The following is a 25,447-nucleotide window of genomic DNA, read 5'->3' on the forward strand; positions in this document are numbered from 1 at the left end:
CACTAGGTCACAAAGCCTGCTGCGTCCAGTATTATTTCGTCACTCTTAACAAATAGATATTTCAAATGGATTGCGTCCTCCCACGTATTCCTTATCTTTAGATATCTTGCCTTCCAGGTTTAGCTGCTTCAACAAAAACATTTTGGCAGACGGCACTGTGCATCAATGAAGTCAACTGGATGTCCCTCGAGGGCCCCTCTCTCTAGTTCAAAGTCATCACTGGTATATATAGCACTTTGCAGCGTCCATTAGCTTCAGTTCTGTTTTTCCCCGATAGCTAACGCTTCGAGAATTACGGCACGCTTCGGTTTGATGTAGGGAAGTCACTCCACAAATACTCTTTAAAGGGCTTGAGTTTGCTATATTTGGATGCAAGGCGTAATAAGTGGCCATGTTTCATAAATATTTCCAGAGCCACTTTTTGTTCCCAGTCCACCCCTGACAATGGCCAAGTAGTAGATGTCCTTTATCTAGGAGCAGTGAAACATTTTGCATAGTTTATTTATTTCTTTTAATTTTTATAACGCGCTACACACCCGCAGGTCTCGGGGCACAGACAAAACACAGACCGAAAGCTAGATCAGAAGGAGAGCAAGGAGTAGAAGTTCAGTTTATGCTAGATTGAAAAGTTGAGTCTTCACTTTTTTCTTGAAGTCCGACTGAGAAACTGGCCCTCATTAAAAGTCTGATGGTGCGGAATCTGGTTTTTCTGTGAAGGCAGTGACACCGATTCCACGACCGCGAGCAAGGTGTCATTATGGTTTGTCGGTCGCGCGCCCCAGTCCATTGCGTACACGGTGTCAACGCCGTAATGCAAACACCCATGGAGAGGGATGCGTACCGTATACGGAAATACAGGTGCCGGAAACACTGTGATCGCGAAAACCAGAAAGAGATCGGCAGCCATTACTTAAACTACAATCCACTGCATTCCTCAGTAACCACAAGGCCTTGAGCTCCTGTGACTGCTGACTAACAACAACGAGATGACATCAATGATTTCAGCCACCCGCCAGTGCAAACCTTGCTTCAGCAAGGCGGAACTGACAGTGCTTGTGGAGCACATTGCGGACAATGCGGTGCTGCTGTTCATTGCAGATCAAAGGCCCAGCACACAGCAGAAATGAAAAGAGATCTGGTCAGCCGCTGCACAGAAGTGCACAGCAGTTGGCGTCACAGTGCGCACGATGTAGGACTGCCACAAGCTGTGGGACGTTCTGCGGCTGTAAACCCGTAACCTGATGGTAGCACACAGGCAGCACAGCACTGACACAGGAGGCGGACCATATTCTCCACTGAAGCTCCAGACATGGGAGGAGAGGTGCAGCAGCATCATGCACCTTGAGGGGAGTGAGAGAGTCAGTCAATCAGAGGTCGGAGCTGGCACACCTAGCGAGGCCGGCAAGTACATGGAGTACAAAGCCATGAGTGCAAATTATGGAAGACCAGCCCCCCACCCCCAGCCTGGGCCCAGCCCAGAGGCACAAAATACATCCACCATTGACCCCTGCCCTCCCAGCCAGGGCCCAGAGGCACACAACACATCCACCATTGACACGACCCCCCCTCAGCCAGGGCCCAGAGGCACACAACACATCCACCATTGACCCCACCCATCCCCCAGCCACGGCCCAGAGGCACACAGCACATCCACCATTGACCCGACCCCCCTTCAGCCAGGCCCAGAGGCACACAACACATCCACCATTGACCCCCCCCACACCCCCAGCCAGGGCTCAGATGCACAGAACACATCCACCATTGAAAGCCAGCGCCCAGAGGCACACAAAACATCCACCATTGACCCCTCTCGCCCCCCCAGCCAGGGCACAGAGGCACACAACACATCCACCATTCAACCCCCCCTCCAGCCAGGGCTCATAGGCACACAACACAGCCACCATTGACCCCCCCCTGCCCCCAGCCAGGGCCCAGAGGCACACAACACATCCACCATTGAATCCCAGGACACCACTGCCAGCACCTCCGGCAGACAAGCATCCGCCACAGTGACGGTGCACAACGACAAGGACACCACCATCCCCGCACCGCCTGCAGTCCAGCATGTGGCAACGCCAAATACACCTGCAGCCCCTTCCATTGCACCCACTAGTGCCTGTGGGCCAAACAGCGACAATGACGCAGCTAGTGTCGAAATGCACCTGGAGAACAGGGCGCTGACGCACCCGAGAATGCCAATGATGTGGAAAGCACCACACCAGAACAGCTGGCCACATTCAGCCCCATGGGACTACATAGCCCGATGCGCTTCCCCACACCTTCCATCCCAGAACTCAGCGCACGCCTACAGCGCAACAAAGAGCACCAGGCCAGTCTCACACAACTTGTTCATCACAGCTCCAGGAGGCAAGGCTGCAACAGGAGAGCACTGTCACCTCTGTGCGCCACTTCTCACGTGCGATCGGGCAGTTTGCCACTACAAACATGGTGTTATCACAGCGGGTCAGGGAGGGCAACAACATTATGTCCAACATTGCTGAGACAATGCTGGTTGCACAGCAGGCTTTCATAGGCCGTGTGCCAGCAACAAACCCTGCTGTGGCCTCCGCCAGCAGCACACCCTCGAGTTCCGTGACCAGCTGCCCTGGTAGGAGGTCATCATGGCTGGCAGGTGCCTCTGGGAGGGACAACCATGGGCACAAGCACAGCTGAAAATAGGCTGTACATTGCAGAAGTGTTGGTCCACAAGTTGTGATGGGATCCGGGTTGGTGGGTGGGAACGTTGGGGAGGTGGGTGGGCACGTGTGGTCTACATTGTAATCCCAATTCTGTTTCCCCTGTTAATCCAACAATATAGTGGTGTGCAAATGCAAATGACGAGTGGACATTCTCATTTCGTGTGCATTGAAATCATTTATTGTAGTGCTACAACATGAAGTGCTGAATGTGCACATGTGGTACATCTGAAGAAATTGTGTATGAGTGCTCTACGTGCATGTTGTCCATCAATGGCACCCTGGTCTGGTAGTGCACCCATCCCATCACTGTCTTCATCATCATCCTCATCTGCTGGCTCGATGTCCGGGGGCAGTGGAATGTTCCCGCGTATGCACACGTTGTGCAGCATAGCACATGCTACCACTATTTTCCCTGTCTTCACCGGGCTGTAATGCAATGCGCCACCTGATCTGCTCTGGTGGTGGAACCTGGCCTTCAGCAGTCCAAAGGTCCGCTCTATTACACCACGTGTGTGTGCCCGGTTGTAGGTCTCCTCATGCCTGTTCTGTGGCCGTCGAATGGGTGTCATCAGCCATAGCGTGAGTACATATCCGGCATCACCTACATAGGAGTGAAAGTAAGGGCACATGTTACTGTTTGTGGTATTACTGTCTGTATCAGATGCAGTCCACAGATGCCCCTTCTGGTAACCCGATGTTTGACTCATCTATTGTGCAAGCTTGGATCACCTTTCCATGCTGGGTTCTGTGATGCTCAGATTCGTGGAATGACGTTAGGTTCCAATCATTGTGATGTACATGTGTTCAGATGTGGTGGGTGACTCCGGCATTGTGATGTGATGGGCAGATCTGCATCAGGCAGACACAGATCACTGCAAAGATGTGGCCACTGCGCACAGCACGTGATGCGCCCATCGTGTGCATGGCAGTAGCAAATGTACGTCGGGCGGGGATGGCACTCACATCCTCATGTGGCATTTGCATGTAGTGCAACCCCATGGCTAAAGTGGACATGTAGAAAGGCAGTGATTCCTTTTGCATGACATGGCATGGTGCAATGATCAAGTCGCTGCAGTGAGCTGTGTGAATTCTGGTGCTTGTCTATTCCCCCGTCCCCCCAATACACAGGGGTCATGCACTGGCAGTTCTGCTGGCCCAGCTGCCTGGGACACTGTGGGCCTTGACTATCCCCCCCCCCCAATACACAGGGGTTGTGCACTGGCAGTTCTGCTGGCCCAGCTGCCTGGGATACTGTGGGCCTCGACTATTCTCACCCCCCCCCCACCACCCAATACACAGTGGTCATGCACTGGCAGTTCTGCTGGCCCAGCTGCCTGGGACACTGTGGGCCTTGTCTATTCCCCCCGTCCCCCAATACACAGGGGTCATCCACTGGCAGTTCAGCTGGCCCAGCTGCCTGGGACACTGTGGGCCCTGACTATTCTTCCCCCCATACACAGGGGTCATGCACTGGCAGTTGTACTAAGCCAACAGCCATGTGCTCTGTCCCGCATAACATTCCATGTAGCATGGCAATGTAGAATTCTGAAAGACCATCGAGTCGTGTGTGGACCCAGGGAAACGTGCACAGCAATATGTGATGACTAATTGGGCATAGCAGACCGTTTGGACGTTCAGTGAGTGGAATTGCTTCCGATTGCGGTACACCGCCTCAATTGCATGTCTGACAGTCAACTCCACGTGCGTGCAATCTAATGCACCGATGCAATTGGGCATGCCGGCAATCGCATGGAAGGTCACTTTGGTGGCAATGACCTGGGCAAGGGTACGGGGGTAGGGAAATGTGCTCCGACGCATGGCGCAGCAGCGCATCCAGTACCTGGATCAGTAGCCTGCAAAAACAGATTTGTGACAGCCCATGCAGCTCCCCAACAGTGTGCTGATAGGGTCAGGTGGCGAGGAAATGCAGTACAGAGACTACTTTCAGCAGGGGGGGGATTGCAGTCTGGATGCCTATGCGGCTGCTGATGCCCTCTTCAATGAGAGTGACGATGGATATGATTTTGAGGCCCTGTCAAGCCCGTATAATGTATGTATCTGACTTGGGGTCAGGTTCCAGGGTGAGGCCCTGATGCAGGGTATTGCTGGCTGCCTGCGGGTTGGTACCAGCTGCACATTGATGTTTTGGATGGCCACCGGGTTCCTGTTTTGCCTACGCCGCCTCCTCCTCCTCCTCCTCTGCCTCAGTGCTGCTTCAATGTATACTGCTGCTTGCAGGTCCCCTATCCCAATTGCTGCTAGGGCAGCTGACAGCATGTTTGTGTTGGAAGGTGGTGTGGGTGTGGCCCTTTTGCAGGCTCCCAGTGGCCTATGATCTGCAGCTGGCCTGATTGTGCACACCTGGGGCCTGTTTCAGCTCACCTGCCACTGTTTAACGCCATGTCGGCGGTGCCGGCAGTACCGGCACAGTGTTCACAGGGTTTCCGCCATGGTTATGGTGGTATTTCCGTGTCCGTGCTACTCGTAATGTGCCTGGTGTTGCACATTGCCAGTGATTGGGGGTGCGCCGCCGAGTCGTCCGTTGTTTCCGAGCACGGGGCTACCGGGTGCGTTGACACCTCAGGGGCCGCTTTGCAGTGATGGTGTTTCCAGCATCGCGGGTCAGAATGAGCAGGTCCGGTAAACGGTGCCAGTATGGGTTTACCAGCACCGTTAAATCCGGACCGGCTGACTGGTAATGAGGCCCACTGTCTTTCTCAGGTCAGGAGGGAGTGCATTGTATGCCAAGGGGGCCTGGACATTAAATGAGGTACCGCCAAACCCTTTCAGTTTCAATTCAGGTTGTTGGAGACTAGCCTGATCACCTGATCGAAGCGAGCGGCCAGGTTAGTAGACCCTGGTGCGTTCACAAAGATAAGAAGGGGCCTGAAGATTGAGGCATTTGTGACTCAGCGTTAGAGCCTTGTGAGTAACACAATGTTTCACAGTGAGCGAATTAAGCTCCCTCCTAGCATGAGTGATGTGAACTCGTCTGGCAAGACACTTCATGGCCCGGACTGCCCCATTCTGAACCACCTGGGGTGCTGTCATGTTTGCCTAGGAAGTACCCAGAAACAAACTATTACAGGAATCCAGGCGTGAGTTGACCACTGCTGATGCAAGAAGGGACATATTCCCAGGAGTCAAGAATGGACAAATGTGACCGATGAGTTTATTAATATAGCCACAAGGTGCCCGGGGGAGGGAAACATGAGGTTTCATGGTAAGCTCTCCATCGAGCATAAGCCCTAGGTTCTTAACACTTTTCGCCACTGGGATGATGGAGCCAGCTATGTTAAAACTTTGGAAAGCTGCAGGTCGTTTTTTCAGCTGAGGCCCTGTGGCGACAATCAAGAGCTCAGTCTTGTCTTTGTTCAAAACCAATGCATTGGTTGCCATCCAGGCCTGTATAGTGCCATAGACCATATTGATGGTTGCTGTGTCCTGTGTGTAGATAACTGTGAGCTTCAGGACAACCTGGGTGTCGTCAGCATAATTAGCATACTGCACACCCAGGTCATCGAGAAGTGTCAAGAAAGGCAGAATATAAAAGAGTCGGCGAGATACAGGATCCCGGTGGTACACCACAGGAGATAGCGTCCGGGGTGGATCCTGCATCGCCCACCGCAACCCTAGCATTGCAGGGTCCCAGAAAGGATGCAACCCACCGAAAAGCTGTGTTGGAACATCCTGCCACCTCTCGCAGCCTTGTGACAAGGAGGGAGTGATCCACAAGATCAAAGGCTGCGGAGAGGTCCTGCAGCATGAGCAGGGCAGGGTGGCCATCATCCACAATGAGGGAGAGGTTGGATTTCAAATCGAGAAAGATGGTCTCCGTTCCATGGCTGGCTCGGAAGACAGACTGGTGTGGGCTGAGAATATTGTTTATATCAATATAGCTCTGAAATTGTAAAAAGGCTGCTTGGTCCAACACTTTAAGCAAAAAGGGAACATTTGTGATAGGGTGATAATTCCCAGCTCTAAATGGATCTAACCTGCTCTTCTTGAGAAGTGGCATATTCCAGGCCTCCTTCAGAAACTGAGGTACCTGGCCTTCGGAGAAAGATACGTTCACCAACTTGGTAACCCAAGGGACTAAGATGTCAGAACAATCTTTAAACAACCTTGAGGGACAAATGTCCCCATGACAGAAGGTAGGTTTCAAAGAATTTATAATCTGGGAAACGTCATTCTCTGAACAAGGGGAGAAGGTGAACTCAATGATTTTAAGGGCTGGGCTGGGGTGGGCCTAAGATTAGACCCGGAGATGGAAATGTCCACCCCCGTAAGTGGAATAGCCATTTTATAAGCACTGGTAGCCTCCCGATGTTTAAGAATGTTTTGCTTAAATTCATCATGGATTGCCTGACACCACTTTGAATCCCTAGTAGGGGTCGGTCCCACGACTGTCTTGCCTTCAAATTCCTTCAGGATTGTAAAAAGCTCTTTAGAGCTCGACTTAGCCTGAGAAATCCTGTTATTGAAGGTAGTGGTTTTAGCAGCCACAATACCTGCCTTTAGCTGTTGTGCAGCATGTTTGTACAAGTCCAACGTAGTTGGCTTAGGAGATTTACGCCAATTTCTTTCTGCTACCCTTTTAGAGTGTTTCCAGTCAATAATATCCTGGTTAAGCCAAGAGTTCTTGATGGAAGCTGGATTAGTTACTCTGGTTTGAAGCGGGGCGAGAGGATTGACGGCTTTGTTCAAGGTATCCACAAGAAAAAAGGCCAGGTCAGAGGCCTTATCAAATTGTTTGAGCCCAGTGAGCTTGGTTTTAAAGATGGCCGATAAATTCTCAGGAGCAACATTTTGTAGGTTTCTTGAGGTCCTAGTGAAATTAGGAATGGTATTAATCCTCAGAGGAGGGGCAGGAGGATGAACCAGTGATGACACAAGGAAGTGATCAGACCAAGGACATGCTCGAACAGAGATGTCAGAGACCGCCAGGCATTGTGAGAGGATCCAATCAAGAGTGTGTCCAGCAATTTGTGTTGGTTTGCTCACCGCTTGCGAGTACCCTATGAAACCTAAATCTGCTAACAAAGAAGAGGACGGTTTGTCCGAAGGGGTCATCTGCTCAACGGTTGAAATTGCCAAGGACAATATCGGAGGTAATGGCTTTAGTGAGTTTGTTTATAAGGCTGATGAATTGTTCCTCAAAAGAGTATAGCTCTAGTTGGTCGATACAGCGCAAGCATAGTAAGGGATACCTGATGGTTTATTTTAAATATGGTTTGTTTTATGCCCAACTGGATGTCCTGCTACACACCTTGAACGCTTAACCCCTTAAGTGCCAAGGAGGAGTATGATAGTCCTTTTTGCATAGACTTGCATAATAGCCTGGCACTTATTAAAGAAGAAAATTCAATAGACACACAAGGGAACATCAAGAACCTAGAAGGTGTGTTCAGATTGTCTGGAGCAAGCCCAAAGAAGAACTTAGACACTAATTATCACATCAAGGGCATGGAAGAAAAACATGTTTTTGAATAAAGTATCATTGTTTTGAGAGACAAACCAATCTGAAGAGTTCACACAGGCCTGGCCACTGAAAGGTCAGTACGGCTAGCAGTGGGCTAGATCAGTCAATGTTGTCTTCCAAAGCACAAATAGCACGCACATGGAGTACATGCATGCCTGACAGTTGCCTGATCCTACAATCGCTTAATACTGACCTTTATGTTACAGGGGTTTGTCAGGAATTTCTGAATTTCTAGCAGATCAGTTAGACTGTGTTTTAAGGGTGAAAAATGCATACATTCTGGGATCAGTTTAGACACATTTATTTGGATTGTTGTTTTTGTACTCTGTGCAAAACATCTCGGGTGTAGGAAGTCAGTACTTTCTATGTAAAAATATATCTTCTAACTTCCAATCGTCCTTACCTTCATAAAATTCATTGCTGTTGACTGAATATTTGGAAACTTTTCTTCAAGTGTCTCCTGTATAAAATGAAATGCAAAAAAATGACCTTTGTTTCCATAATTATATAATTTTTATTTATCATTAATTTCATGCACATCAAATAACAACTTATCTGTAAGGTCTTCAAAATAATTTTCACAATTACCTACATCAATGGTACCAATTGTATTAAAAATGAATGGATAAAAGCACAGCAAATTCAACATGTGTCCCCCTTGTTAGACTCAGATCTCAAAGAGGGAGCTACGCCCACTAAACTAGTGTTCAGTATGAATAAGGTTAAACACATTGTTATTAGCACACCACTTTTAAAACATTTTTTAGTACTTGCTGTATGAAGTTTCATGTGAATACAAGGGGACAAGGAGAAACCACAAGCAAAAAATACCAATACTGTGACAAACTGTAAAAACTACCAATAAGCCTCTTAATGTCCATCCTCTCTTTCCATGTGTGTACAGTGTTAGGGAGAATTCTCCAAAATAGCTAATTTCCCTTATCTACTGAGTCCCACAGCAGCTTTGCTGGATTTCTAGGATTTATTTTTTTCACCTGGTAAGAGTGTGAGCCTTTTTCCCAGTCTTACATGTATTTTGCTGTGTGTGTGTTTTTACCAATTGTGTGATCTTGGGCTCTAGAGCCTCACCTACTCCATGAGCATCATTTTTTTGTGCGTTACACAGTACCTTCAGTGCAGTGACACAGGGGTGTCTTTTAGACTTCCCACTGACTCCATTTTTCTGGGACTGACTACTGTCTCCCAGAAACATATAAAGTTGCCATTAACTTTATGTAGTCTCGTTAAACCACAGACCCAATACACCCCATCTTACATGGAGTATTGGAAAGGGTTAATTCTTATCCCTTTTTGTCTGTTTCTCTTGGAGCAGTGTTTCGCTCCCTTTTCATCAAGACTTGGCTGGTGGCAGTGGTAACTACCCTATTTTTCATACCGCGGTTATCTTAAATAACCACGGTATTGTTTTAGGCTACTTTATTAGCCTCGAACATAAACCCGCTTGACCAAATATATTTTATTTCGGCTCCGGCTAGGTTTATTCGCCATTTCTTTTTGTAAATGTCTTTCTCGTGTTTTACTCTGTGCGCCAAACCAGGTTTGGTCCCTTTGTTCGCCGTCTTTTCGCGGGCTTCTGCACAGAAGCCCTCCTTAAGGCGCCTGAAAGTCTGGGTAGGCAGGAGGTGAGGGAGGGGTCTTAGGACCCCTGCCATGGGTTCCCTTGGTAACCCAAGTCGCACTCCTGTTTGATTGGCTGGGTGACTGTCCTTGTCAGGACAGCCCCCATGCTGTGTGATTGACAGCCAGGATGTATGAATGGGGGAAAACTGCATAAAAAGCAGGTCTCTGGGACTGGAAAGGCAGAGTCGCCAATGGAACGAAAGAACCGATGAGGAGCTGACATAAGAGGACCCCTACAATGACTGAACCGCCCGGTGAAGCCCTGCTGCAAGTCCGAATATTCAAGCTCCAACGACAGAGAGGATCCTCCAGGAATCTTCTTCCCTTGAGCTGGTGGGACCAACCAGTTCACCCAAACTTCAAGCCAGGACATCTCCTCTGGTCGAATTCGCTGTACAAAGCTACAGTGGGCCGGATAGCCAGGAATGTCGGACCCTGCTTGGGTTTTAAGGAGCGCACATTTTATTTGTTGCTTTGCTCTGCTGCTGGTTTCTTCCCTGGGTAGTGCAGGACCCTCGAGTCTTCCTACTTCAGGTCCGTCCGACAGTCGCTTCAGGAACCGTGAGCCTGCAGGAAGTACCAGGAATGTCCGCCTCAGCTACAGCTCCCTCCCCGTTTTAAGGTACTGTGCAAATCCGGTTGTTCGTTTCGTTCAGCCGCGGTTAAAGTGTGTGAAATCTTTCTCCAATCCGAGGGCTTGTCCTTCTCTTCTCTTTGAACTAACTTTTCTGCGGACCAACTTCGTCCGGAACTTGTGGCACGAACTTTACCGCAAACTACCCTGAACCGTGTGATCTTGAGCAAAAGACTTTTGACCTAGTGACTTTGGCCCTAAGCTTTTTTTTACCTGATTCTATCACTGTAGTTCCTCTTGCTCAATTGCCCTGAGTACTTACCTGTTGGTGTGGTTCAATTTCTATTAACTTTTGTCTTTCCCTCCCTTTTAAATTGCTGGCATGCCATTTTGCTCCCACTTCATTTTGTGAGCTTAACCTGTCTGGAACATATTGGGAGTGGCGTGGTGTATTAGGAGTGTGATTTGTAGGCTGCTTTACTTCGTAAAATGTTTTACAACTGAAGAGTGAATAAATGTATATTCTTTTACTTGAAAACCTTGAGTCAGTGTTTGTTTGGATCATAGTAATTGCTGTCCTTTGTGTAACTATTTGATACTGCTCACTTACTCTTGAACTACGTCTTGCTGCTCAGCCATCGCTACCACTTTAACTGTGTAGTACAGACTTGTACCAAAGGTGAATTTGTACTGTCACTTGTAGTCTTAATTGTGTGTGGTGTTCCCAAAGGGTACTACATATAATTCTGCCTAACATACATAATCTTAGGCGACTTATTCAGATCACTGTCCAAGTTTAAAGAAATCAACTAAACATGTTTAAGATCTTTAGAATCTGTGTGCAAGAGAGACCCCGATGATCAGTTGTAAGATAGTCAATCACTTACTACATTTATAAACAAACACTGAATGACGTTTAAAGCCTAAAAGCTTTGTTTAACAGCTAATAATTCCCAAATTATGTGGGTCCATTGTCGGGCTGACGGAGGATCACTAATCTTCTAACATGCTACAATTTGCATCTTGGCTATCATCATTAAACAAACATACATCAACCAATCTTTATTATTCAAACCTTCCCATTGTTCATCTCTCAAGCCCAAAACCACCACTGTGGGAGACTAAGGTATAGTGTCAGCGGACAGAAATGAAAGACGGACACAAAGTTGCAATATCCTTAACAACAGACATCTTTATTAATGAAAAGGGGTTGAATAAAGGCCTTTCTGTATTTCCCTTCCTAGGAAACAAAAAATCTGTCTATGTCTTTTCATCAAAATTATGCAAACTGTTCTTGTGTCGAAAACGGTATCTGACCCTCACACCAAAACAAACAATAAAAGATGCAAGGCAAATCTCGGTTTTGCTTCAGCAAAAAGTGTGCCAAACCCAAAAATGTTACAAGTCAACAAACAATCCTTACATCTAGGAGGCGTTTCCTTCCCTCAGGATCGTTGTAGATAGAATAGTAAAGTGTTCTTTTCAACCAAGGATTCCTTAAGAGTGGCAGAAATGTCTCTTTCAAACAACACTTTGTTCCGGATGACAAAAATGCCTTTTAAAAAGAATATCAAAACTGTCTCATTTCCACAATAGCTTCCTATGATACAGATCTCCTGGTATACTCCCCCACCAGGTATCTTTCACAAATGTCTTTTCCTTTTATATGGATTACCTGGTTACTATTATTATTATTATTATTATTATTATGGTATTCATTGAGCGCAGACCTAGCTTTGAGAAGCAATGGAGTGCTTTACAGAGGTATACAAAAATACATATACATAACCGAGTACTTTACTCAGGTACACAACAGTACATATGCATAACAGAGCTCCTTTCAGAGGTAACAACATAGCATATATACAGCGGGGGTGGGATATAGACGCGTCAGTCAGAATTTTAAGGGAATTTAGCAGGAGTTCAAATGATTCATTCAAGTGTTCATCGAAAAAGCATTCAAGACTTCACAATGTTTAAACAAATAAACAAAAATTAAATGCACTTTTAATTATACAGTAGTGTGTGTACTATTTTAAATATCTCACAGTACAGTTAGCTCAACGTGTTTTGGGAGTTACAAATCCCTTCTTCAGGAGCAAGATACAGTTCAATACATTGCATTCATCATTTTCATCGTTTCAAGCTTCATCAAAGTCTACAAGGTAAATGAAAGAAGGCTACGTGTTAGTATAGTGTATTACATAGTATTTAGTCACAGTCTAAAACATGGGAATGTAATTTCTATTATTGTTGTTTGCTCATAGTCAGCTGTCACTTGCGCTTGCTTTGTTGTCAAATTCAATCAATGGGTTAAATGGCACCTCTGTGTCAGTATGCTCTTCCGAACAATAATTAGAACAAAGTTGAAAGATGTGTGTGTAAGAACGACTAGTGGATGAAATGTCTCATTTTCGTATATTAAAACATGGTGTTATCTGTAAAGTAGTACCTGGACGGTGGTAACAAGGCAGAAGTGCAACAAGAGGATTTATGAATTATTCCGGTCTTTACAATGAGTAGCAGCCTGTGGGGAATCCAGTAGTCACCTAATCAGTGTCCCTTATGTGCAGAATAAATAAAATATAAATGTCCACAAGGTCTTCCAAAGAGGTGTAATCCAGGAATTCTTGAGCTCATCTGGCCCATGGCTTTCTTTAAAGGATCTATTCACAAATTTAGTCAGAATCCCTATCAGGGATGGCGCAAAGGTCTTAACTGTGACTGGCAGACAGATATCGCCTTTACAATTAGTTGGCTTGAGTTTACTAATGATATCTGACAGCTCATCCTCTGAGACAGGTCTAAAGCTAAATTGGTGCTCTGCATCTCTCTGTGTGGGTTCACCAGGCTTGTGTACCTTATTAGTTATCTCTTCTTCTTGCTCCACTGTCTCCCGCTTAATATCAATATTCTGTTCAATCAGATTCAATTTACCCAACATAGACTCTTGTATGGACGTGCACCATGCTACGTCTTTTTTAGGCCATCCTGTTTATTGAGAATTATTGGTACTCATTCACTGTTTATACTGCCTTGACTTTAGATCCTACTTGTTCCAACTTTCCCCATAGTGACATCTCATACATGGAGACTTGAGCACATTCTGTCCGTTAACTTCTTCACTGTTAGTTACTTGCTTGTGGCAATGCTTGTTCCAATTTTCCCCAAATTGACATTTCATACATGGAGACTTTAACATATATTGCCTTTCAACTTCTTCATTACTGTTCATTTGCTGGTGATAATAGTTACTCCAACTATCCCCATATTGACTTCTCTTACATGAGGAATTTTGTAAATCTTGCCATTCTAATTTATTTGGTCGGTATTCATCCAGGTGGCCAGGACACGGCCATCGCTATTGGATCCAGTTCCTGGGGGTGGACCAGTGAGGGAGGATCACCTGGATGTGGGGTCCTTGGGGAGTGGAAGCGGGACACCGACGGTGAGGCACGGTATTCCCCATCTTATACCTTTTTCCCCATCCTACCCTGTAGGACACTCAAACAAGCTAACCCCCAACCCCATTTCCGACAAACATACTTTCACACATCATGAAAGACGGCGGACAAGCACCAAAGCCATTTACCCGAGATGTCCAATGCCAGGGTCAGACAAAGTCAGGCAACTGACCAGAATCTCACACACCTGATGGCCCTTTCCCTTCCCCACAGGGATAAAAGGTGGAACACGGGAGCACAACATGAGCAAGGCAGACCACACAACGAGAGAGTTAGCTCAGCACAGCAGTTCAAGAGGAGGAGAAAGACTGTTTGAACGAAGAGGGTGACAAGGAGAGAAGCGACCTTGCCCTTTCCGGGTCAAGCCCGTGAAACCTCTACAGAACAAATCGTAAGACCACGAACAATAGCCAGCGTGTGTTGCAGCAGAAGTCAACGGTACACAAGGCCCTCCTCCGCTGATAACTAAGCCAAGAGGAGACGATTGCCACTGTGGTACCGGCCTTGACTCCAGAGAGAAGAAAAAGCCAAGCGGTTCATCACAGCCGGTGAGTCGAGGGGAGAGCTGATAAGAAACCAAACTGTGTCTGAACAAAAGTAGCAAAACGGCTAACTGAAGAAAGTACAAAGAATTGTTTGTTTGATACCAGAGGGGAAAACCAGCTACAGAGGAGTCAGACATCACGTGGGTGTTCACTTGAGAAACTCTGGGCGATTACACTATGGCTGAAACTTGCCTTACCAGAAGGCCTTGGGAACTGCGCGAGAAGAGGGTCAAAGTGGTCACACAGGGATCTAGTAAAATTCTCTGTACAGTTGAAAGTCTTTGACCGACAAATAAAGGTAAAGCTAAGGGAAGTGAATCTTGCATCGTAAGAACTGTGTGAATTACAAAAGTTGGCAAGAGTGAACCCGACGGAGGGATACCGATGAAAAGGGGGCAAAGTCTGAAGTCCCAATGTATAGTGTGTTGACAAGAGTGAACCTGGCAGAGGGTCGTCCACAGTGAATTGTTTAAAAAGACATTAAGATTTGTGAATGGCAGAGAGGAGATTGTGTTGAATGCCGTAGTGAACCCGATGGAGGGAGGCTGACATTCAAGAGGGATCTGAGTACGGAAGATGGGGATCCAGGGGTGAAAAGGCATCACCCAACGTGCAAGCAGAAAGGAACTTTTGTTTATTATTTTGGAACACATCAGATCCTCGCAGACAAGAGACTTTTTGTAGAAAAGAGACAACCACCGAAGGCTCCGATAGGAGAGCGGAACTGTTAGCTTGTGCTGGGAAAGTTTGAGCGTGTGCTGTGCTCCAGGGTCCTACCTTATCCTGTGCTCAAAACGTGGGGAAGGGAGACCCGACTGCCGCATCCGGACTTATTTTGTGTGAACACTTCTTTCTTTCCTGTGATCCCTATCCCACATTCTTTGTTTGTATTTAGCACAAGGATTGGCAATAAGTTTTTCTTAGTGTAGGCCCTTTTATTTTGACAAGACGCCACTATGAATGCCTTATTATTTGATGGTCATAGCTTGCTCCCATCTTAGATTTAGGTTTAGATTAGGCGTTTTTCCAACCTACCGTTGCAGTTTAATAAACACCCTTGAACTGTGATCACTTGTGCCTGTCTTTACTGTTGCCACCAGGAGTTCCTTACAGTATTCCAAACAGGGTTTTGATTGTCGAAGTATAGGTCGGTAGGCCCAAGGTCTCCAACCCCTATGGGCAGACTCACTGGTGTTTTCTGGCGAATCCGACCTGTTTTACACTGTTGCAGAGATGCTTTTGCTTTGGGAAGGTTTCCCCTGCTCAAAAGACCCTCGCCTGGTTCCCTTTCTGGTTAAGCGTTCTCCCGCTGACAGTACTGCTGCTTTCCCAGGAGGCTACATCCCCAGCAGCTTGGCTGCCGTTGCTAGTGGTGCAGCAGTCCTTTCACAGCACCTGCTGTGCTTATTTCTGTCTCCCACTCCTCTTGTAATTTAGGCTCGCAAACAGTTGTCTGTAAGAGCCTGTCTCTCTCAGTGCAGTCTGTTACCGTGCGCTGGCGTCTGCTTCCTGATCCGCCTGCTCTGCAGCGCTCGTCGCCACCTGTCAATGGAAGGTATTCCCCAGGTTTAGATGTCCCGTGCATCTGAATTCTAAGAACTAGTCCACACATTTGGTTCGGGAGTTCCTTCAATCCACATGAATTCCCTTCTCCTCTTCCTCGTCTCAGTACTTGAGGCTTTGTGGAGTTGGAGTCCACATGAACTTCAGAGCTTTTAAGGCTGAGTTGTTTTGGATCTTGATTTGAATAAGAGGATCTTGGCTCTCAGCTCACACCCATCTCCCCTCCCTTCCAACCCATTCTCCAGGCCTACACACTACACTCTCCCAAAGTAATTTCGAACAACAGCATTGCACTCAATGGGGCTCTGACCAATGCCCGTTCCCTTTGCGCCCACGCAACCAACATCCATGACATCATTGAGGAACATTCCCTTGATTTCCTGGCAGTCACAGAAATGTGGTTGCACACCCATTGCTCTGCATGGCCCTACCCCTCAATTACTCCATCCTCAGAACAGACAGAGTTGACAGAATAGTTGGTGGCGTCGCCATCATCTTCAAAACTTACTTAGCCTTCAGGGAGATCCCACTTCCCCCTCAACCTGGCTAAAAACTACTCATGACCAAACTCCTAATCAACGATCAAACCACTATTAATGTTCTCATTATCTCTAACCCAAACAACAGCTTTGCCCGGATATTGACATATCACTACTCCTAGCACCGGGGGCCTGGCTGGCAGCCATGAAGTGAGGAGGCTTTTCGGTGAGCTCCTGTGTGATTCGGCACAATACGATCAAGAATTACTGCACTGGCGAGCTGATTCTGCGTTTCACTTTACAGAAAATTGCCTAAGAACTTGAGGAACGTGCTCACCAGCTGCAGTGCACTTGGGCTCTGCGGGCTGATAGACACAGGTGTCGCTTGTGTCCTGACGGAGAGGAGTGAAAATGGCGCCCACGACCCAGCCCCATGGAAAGAGATGCTTGCAGTGAACGTGGATGTCGAACAAAGCTGAGTTGCCCGCGGTAGCTGCAGCCCTACAGGAACGGACCATACCATAAGACGGAGCGCATACAAGTAAGCTGGCAAACCCCTAAATGAGGCAAAGGGCGAGCGTAACTGTCAGCGCGAGGCTGCGCTGAATGGCACCTACGCAGAGCTCCACAACAGGGCTCAACAGGGATTTTCTTGGCCCTGGTACCAACATGCAGAGACGCAACGCATAGCACAGGCTGGCCAGCATATAGCCGCCTGCAATATTGCATGAAAAGGAATGTAGAGTTTGCGAACCCACAATCAGCACTGCCCACACATAATCCCAGCATGATCATCAATCTCTGGATGAATCTCTCCTCTGTATGCCAGAAGCCCACAGCACCAGTCACAGATTGAATACCCCAAAACTGAAGTGCGGCGCAGCGGCTCCATAGACCACACAAGATGTCATTGCTGTTAAGACGGATTTCTGAACTCTGACCTGGTGGGCAGAGGTTCAGGAGGCCAGCCTAGTTTCTTGGAACAGGGTAACCCCTGGACAAGCCAGACCAACAGGTAGCTATGGCAGGTGGTCAAGACTAAGTCTCAGGAGGGGTGACGGTGACTGAAAGACCTCAATGAGCACACAGAGCAAGGACACTTACAAATTACTCCCAGACAGGTGTATATATCAAAAATATAAACACATTTATTACAAGGCCTTTGTAACTCAACACAAAGTAAAAGAATCACGGCAATCCTACTAAACCAACACAACACAATCAATTTAAAATTTATACAAGACCATTGGGGTCTAAAGGGTTAAAGGCACAAAATATATTCACAACCTAGAGGGGAAGGAAAATAGGCAGTGCAGATAGTCTTTAGTCCCCTTCAACATCAAACGCACACCTAACTAAGAGGCAGTCTAAACCCTAAGAAGAGAGGAGCCTATTGCTCAATAGTACATGTAGTGTAGGTGCAGCGGTTGATCCAATGGGCAAAACAGGATCTCTTCAGGGGTCTCTAGAAGCTCAGGAAGGTGGGTGAGGCGATGAAGAATAGATTCCCACTATTCGAGGAGGGCCTCCACTTGAAGGCAGAGGTGATTCCAAGGTTCGGGAATAGGTTGCTAGTTCGCACTAGCGGTGGAAAGGAGAGGGACCCCCAGGGGCCACTCGTGCGTAAAGACAGATGGAGGCGCTAGGGGCCACCGGTTAAGGTTAGGGTTACTCACCGGCCCCAGGCGCACTCCGGACCAAACTTCGGCAGTTGGGTCCACTGCGGCTGCAAGTTCAAATGCGCCAAAAAGGACGTCTCTGCGGCTTTCAGTTCCAGCGATACAGCGGATTCCCAAACAGGACAGTGGCGATTTCTCCACTCCTGATCGATGGATCAGGCCAGTTTCACTGCAGCAGGCTTCACGGGCAAGAGGGTCACAAATGCAGCGCACCTGCAAAGATCGTTGCCGCGTATTGGCAACACGTTAACCGTGTTTATTTCGGTCCTGGCGCACTCTTCTCACTTCAGACCTGGGAATCCCAAGTGTTCCAAAATTCAGTTTGAGGGTGCCGAGGACACAGGGCTAGCAGTATAGCAAGTTTCGAGGGCCTCCTCAAAACGACCGCAGAGACAGTGCAAAGGTCCTGCGTAAGCTAGTCAGCCCATTGGTTGGCCGAGGGACACTTCCAAGAAGGCTTACTTGCAGGTTTTGTTGAAGGTACCGAGAATAGTTGGTCCCACTATTCTAATGGGTCGAAGCGTCTTGGCAGACCTTCTAGGACGACCATATGCATAGGGGTCCCTCAGGACGACAGCGGGCACAGGGTGCCAAACCTTCCAGCGGTTCACCAGCGGTTCCTCGAATCGGCTTCTTAGTTTCAGGATACTTGGGTCCTATCCTTCGTACAGTGAGAACTCCAGAGATCGACATGTTATGGGTGTTTTTGGCCTCCTCTCATTCAAAGTTCCCTTCGTGCCAAAACGGAGATCTGCTCACAAACACACACTTCATACGTGGACCAATCACGGACCACGATGGTCCCAGGCATTCACAGCACTGCAGACTCTCTGGCACCCAGGATGTGTATTGGGGACAGACACCACAGCCCACATCCTGGAGGCACACACACAAGGCATGCAGAAGCCTGCGAAAGCTTGGCATTTCGTTGGAAACTGCATGTCCAAATAAGGACTGAACCGGGCCGACTCGACCTGGGGAAGGCAAAGGGGCAAGATGGCCAAAGGACAGGACAAATAACCTCGTGGTATGGCCATTTTGGAGCCAGGCAATCTATTCGTGCCAAATGCGGTAAGCGCGGTGTAAGTTGCAGAAAAGGGTTGAAATTACATGAAAAGATAAGCTGCCATCAGCCCTGTCCATGACACATCTGCACATCTCCAAAAAAGTCCTACAAGAGTATCTAGGGTCTTTGTAATTGACTATGAGACCCAAGTATACTGTACTGTAAGGTACATTATGCACTTGTTACATGTTGCAGAAAAGTTACAACATTGGAAAAGGACTAATGGAAACAAAGTCTCCCAGCACTGACTGTCTTAAGGGCATGTCAGTTTCCCCATAAAAAGTGAGCCAAAGCCCAGAGGAGTGCAGTAGAAGGATGTGCTCCCCTGGCAAAGTCAGACTAAGGTGTTTAAACAGCAGCAAAAAGTTTGGGGTTGTACAACTGGAGGGAAAATTGCATATAAAATGAAATCTTTCCTAGCAATCGCACATGCAGCCCAAAGCGCTAGTTATGTGATTCTATAACCCGGAGGCTAGACAATAACAAAAGGAAGAAAACAAACCCAGAATAAAGAGCAACTAAAGGACAAATCGAAATAAACACAGACCGCAGTCGACCCTGCGCTTGCAGAGACTTTTCTCTCTCTGCCCTGTCAACAGCAAGTGTTATCCGAGGTGTACAACATGCAGGAACGAAACAAAATACTTATCTATGCCCAATCAGCATCCGCTTCTGGTTAAGGTAAGGAAAGCGCATCTATGCTTTGCGCACAATAAACAGCATCAAATAAGCATTACACAGCGAGAGCTGAATGACCCCTAAAGCACCTAAAATGAGAGGCAGCCAAAAAACCATTGACAGTTACACTAAGTCTCAGCCACAGACACCAACTGAGCATATGTCAGCTGCACAAAAAAAAACTAAAGGGGTTGAAGGGCCGGACAGTCCAATTCTGCAGGCGATTGAGGAGCTAAAAACCTCACTGTGCTCAAAAATAGACAGGGTCATGATCGATGTGGGCTTACTGCGCCAAGATGTCAGGAAATTGGCTAACAGGACTACTACTCTAGAAAAACAAGTCAGAGAATACTGCCAAGCTCAACGAAATTCACCCGGAGGTCCATATCCTGCAGCAGGCTGCTCGAAGACAGGGCTGAGGATGCAGAGGGGAGAGCCGAATGCAATAATGTTCACATTATTGGCCTGTCACAGGGAGAAGAGGGTCCTGATCCCACATCATATGTGGAAAACATGTTTCTGCAAGCAGTCGGCCCTGGGAATCGCTCACAAGGCTTTACAATAGAGAGAGCACATCGAGGCAAGACGGTACGATATGGAGAGCTTCGGCAAACCTGGCGGTATACCCAGCCTACACCCTCCAGGTCCAGAAAAGCAGGGCCCACTTCTCATCAGTCAAAGCCAGGCTCCGTAGAGCGTGACTAAAGTACATGTTGCACCCGGCACAATTAATAGTCCTTCACAAAAATCGAGCCTTGTTCTTCGATCTCCCTGAAGAAGCACATGCGTGGATGGAGAGGGAAAAAATGTGCCCTCTCACAGATGGCAGTGACGCCTCGACTTAAAGCAGTAAGTCTTGAATGAAAGAAGCGCATAAGAACTTGGTCCAGGCTGAACACCCTAGTATAAATTGAGTGGCAGACTGAAAAAGACTACTTTCCAGGATAGCATGCAGCACTTAACGTACAGTATATGGCATGACCAACCTTAAGTACGCAGCCATGACTCTTGCATGCGAGGGCCCAATCCAAAGCTGCTACCTACCCGCCCTCAAATTTATTTCCTAGGGACTCTGGTTTCTCCACCCATCCGCAGCACGCAACCTCTGGGAAACACTGGAGGTGGACACGAAACACAGACATGCCCGAGCATAGGCAACAATGCTGGGCAATTGTTATCAGTTAAGAAAGTTGGGAAAGTTATTGGGAATCTGGTTTTGCCCGCGCCATTGTATACACTAATAAGCCGTCCAGCCCACTGGCCCATCGCTTTACATGTACTATAAACAAAAGGACTGTTGACCCTAGACACAGAACCTGGGTGATAACCATAAACGTCAACAATACACAACATTTACAACGAGGTGGCAAAAAGAAGGTGCATTGTCCAACACCCAGGTCCCTGCCAGATTAACCTGATATGGCCAACGAACTGAACCTGCTCACTTGGAACGTCCGAGGCTTGAATAGCTTTGTGAAAAGATACCGAGTTTACACATACCTCTGCAGACACAAAAAAGACATTGCCTTCCTATAAGAGATCCACCTCACTGCAGATAAACAGGCCTTAATTGCTAGAAAGTGCAGCGGGTATACTGTGGGCTCCCCATACTCAGCATATACCTGTGGTGTGCTAATCTGGATAGCTCCTACAGTACATTTTAAAATGACCCAATATACAACGGGTGAGGAAGGCAGGATGGTGGTTGGACAGGGATTCCTGGAAAACGTGGATACCTGTTTAATTAACACATACACCCCCAACCATCTGCCTTTTTTCAAACACTGTATTTACGCCTTCGGCCATACCGAGAGGGCAAGATCAACCCGTTATTGGACCGGTCCGATAACAAATTCCATAGACCTGCCCCGCCAGCCAGGCCTCTGATAACACTTCTGACATCCAACCGGATTCTAGACACTATTCGTACTTTTCAGCACTGCATGCCGTTCACACCAGACTAGACTATTTCTTTGTTGCAAGAGACCTGGCACCGGAATTTATAGACACAGAGTATAAGCGTTCAGTCTTATTGTACCATGCCCCCCCTTACTAAAGTGGTGATACGCACCTCCTAGACCCTCAATCCCGACTTGGAGATCCAGAACTGAGGCACTGCAGGACCTCCTCGTCGGAGACCATATCAAAGACAGTATTACAGAATACTTCACACATAACTCTGGCAGTGTCACCGGAGCTGGTACCCTTTGGGAGGCAATGAAATTGGTCATCAGAGGAATGACCATTGCCAAATCAGGAGGTATACAAGCCTCACTATGCAAAGAACGTACCTCCATAGAAGAAGCATTACAAAAGCTTGCTCAGTTGGGAAAAGGCCAACATGACGTTGGCCCCAATGAAGCACCATTAAGACAAAAATGCACTGAGTACTGGGAGAGGTTAGGCATGTACAATTACAATAAATATATATAAAGACAGCATATTGAGGGGGACACACCAGGCCGGCTCCTAGCATGGTAGGAACAGCGAGATCCCATTTACGTGAAACACACCACATGGCACCACTTGTTCCACACAAGAAGGTATTAGTGCGCTCTTCCATGAATACTAACGTAACTTAGACAGCAATGTACCTACGTCCCCACGTACATGCGCATAGGAAGTGCTAGATGAGATACAACTCCCCCAACTAGAGGTCGAGGCTGCAAATAATTTGGACATCCCCATCACATTAGAAGAACTCACATACACAATAAGGGCATTGCCATCAAGAAAAACCCTGGGCTCAGACAGCCTGCCTGGCGAGTTCTAAAGGAATTTGCTGCGGTTCTTGCACCCCACCTACTGAATACGCTAAAGGAGGCATTCGAAGTTGGCACCCTTCCGCAAAGATTGAGAGAATCAATAATCATACCCCTTCTCAAGCCACATAAATCACCACTAGAGTAGTTCATATACACACTTGTCCATGCTAAACCAGGACAGCACATTTCTGAGAGCCTTACTGGCTAACAGGTTGAAAAAGGTGATACACTCCTTGGTGCACCCTGATCAGACAGCACCATGTAATAGACTGCACTGCGACATTGGATGCTCCCTGTGCAATAGCCTTGATAGATGCCATAAAAGCATTTGACTCCATTAAATGGGATTGGTTGTATGCCACGTTTTGCCGGTTTTACTCTGGGCAGACGTCCATTGGATGGGTGAGGCTGGTATACACCCAACCAACGGCTAGAGTTAAGGCAGCCAAACACTTCTCGGCCCATGGGAACTAGAGAGGGGTACTAGACAAGGTTGCCCATTATCCCTCTTGCTCTATATCTTGGCAATGGAGCCAATAACAGTATACCTAAGGGTTGAGTACTCTGATGCAGGCATGCTTATCAATGGAACACGCCATCTAATTTCATTGTATGACGATGATACATTGCTTTATGTTCACAATCCTGAAGACAACCTGGAACCTATCATGGAGGCTCTAGGACACTTTGCACAGTACTCAGGAATTACAATTAGTAAAGACAAGTCATCCCTTTTCCCACTAGGGAACTTAACCAAAACACGTCATGACCACCTACCTGTTCTGGCTTTGCAATGGAGTACTGACACATTCAGATACCTAGGAATCAATATATATCATGACCCAGCATTAGAACATGCCACCACCACCCTAAAAGCCCTAGACAGCATAAAAAACTAGATGAAGTTCTGGATCAAACTACCCCTCTCAATAATGGGCAGAGTTGTCCTGTTGAAAATGGTAGTATTCCCTAGGTTACTACATCATTTCGCAAATGTCCCATATTATATTCCAAAAATCTTTTTTTAAACCTTAGATTCCCTAAGTAGAGAGTTCCTATGGTGCAACGGTAGATACAGAATAGCATTAACCTCCTTACAAAGGCCCCATGAGGAAGGCGGCATGAAGGCCCCGCACTTTGAGTAATACTACATGGCAGGCCAACTGCAGTTTGTGGTGGGTTGGCTAGCAGATGAGCCTACTGCAGATGTCAAGTTCCTTCAGCCCCCTACACCTACTTACTTTCTCAAAGAGCTATTATGGTACAAAAAAACCTGGGCCACTGGGCACCCATAGGTACAAAAAACACACGCCCTGGACGTTGCCGACCAGGAGCCCAAAGCTGCACTCCTTGCGGGATAATATCCCAGGTCAAATATCTCAACTAGAACAGAAGTAAGATGGCTCCAAATGAGTCACATATCCATAACAGTTGAGGCTGTAAATTTGTAATTTAGATGGCGAGCAGCATACAACTGTGCTCAATAGTTTAACACAATACGTAATCATTAAAGTGTTGGCGCTTAAGCCGCCATGTTGGTGTGGGCAGTAAGCCGTACAGAGCCGTATTGCGAGCGGCGCTGCAATAGTGTCAATCAGGAGAAGAATCAAATTGTACTTGCGCATCTGTATGTGTAGGTAAAAACGTCTGCACCGGTTATGTACATTCTGCCTAAAATCCACAAGAGATTAATCGATCCACCTGGACGACCAATCATAGCAGCAACTGACAGTCTACTGGAACCGCTAGCGAAGTATCTGGCCCGCATTCTACAGCCACTCATACAAGAAACTGAGACGTATATTAAGGACACCACGCATTTCTTGAGAGTATTAAGTGAAAGTACTTTTGTCAAGGAAAGAGATATACTCTTTACCATGGATGTGACATCGCTGTACACCAACATCGCACACGAGGCTGGACTGGAGGCCATTGAATGGCTATTGCTGAGGTCGGACAATTGCCAAGGAGACAAACTATTCATCCTAAAACTACTCAAAATAGTACTGATGAACAATTTCTTCAAATTTCAAGATGATTTTTACCTCCAACTTTCAGGGACCAGCATGGGTGCCGCCATGGCTTCAGTTTACGTTAACACTTATATGTATTATTTGGAATCCGAAAATGTCCTCACGTCTCTGAGGTGGGCATGCCATCTTACCCTCTTTGTCAGATACATTGACGATATTTTCAGAATTTGATCTGGCCCAGAGGATGAACTAAATAATTTCTTCTCAATGATGAACGCCATGCACCCTCGAATTAAGTTTACTACCTTAACAAGTAAATTGAAGATCAATTTCCTTGATGTGGGGGTCTATGTTAAAGATGAGAACCTTGAAACCAGGATTTTCACAAAAGCCATAGACAGAAACAGTCTACTATTAGCTACAAGCTTTCATCCACATCGAACAATAGACAGTGTTCCACTTAGCCAATTTATGCGTTATCGCAGAAACATCTCTGAAGACACGGAATACATAAGACAATCTGCCACATTACGACAAAAATTCAAAAACAGGGGATACAATCCAGCCACAATCACTGGCATTGAGGAAAAACTATCTATCATGAAGCGGGACACTCTACTAACCTCGAAAAACCAACCAAAGGATGAATATTTGGTCTATGTAACAACATATTCGACCCAAAGCAAGAAAATTAGGGACATTATCTAAAAAAAACTGGCCGATGCTCCAGATGGACCCTCAAACTCAGCCTCTCTTTCGACAACTACCTACCTTTGCGTATAGGAATAGCAAAGCACTTAGAAACAGTTTGATTAGAGCTGAAACACCCAAAGATCTAC

At 47.0% G+C, this 25,447-nt stretch overlaps 1 protein-coding gene across 3 annotated transcripts in view; it reads right to left on the reverse strand.

The window, feature by feature from the left end:
• The window catches only part of LOC138569113 (cyclin-dependent kinase-like 4), a 1,540,933-nt gene that overhangs the window by 376,589 nt on the left and 1,138,897 nt on the right, over nt 1–25,447 (reverse strand). For all 3 annotated transcript variants that reach the window (XM_069646780.1, XM_069646779.1, XM_069646778.1), the window contains one exon: nt 8,585–8,641. In XM_069646780.1, the coding sequence (XP_069502881.1) occupies nt 8,585–8,641 (57 nt within the window). The remainder of the gene's footprint in view (nt 1–8,584; nt 8,642–25,447) is intronic.

Source organism: Ambystoma mexicanum, chromosome 2q (assembly GCF_040938575.1).
Source record: "Ambystoma mexicanum isolate Mex_15411 chromosome 2q, UKY_AmexF1_1, whole genome shotgun sequence".
NCBI lineage: Eukaryota > Metazoa > Chordata > Amphibia > Caudata > Ambystomatidae > Ambystoma > Ambystoma mexicanum.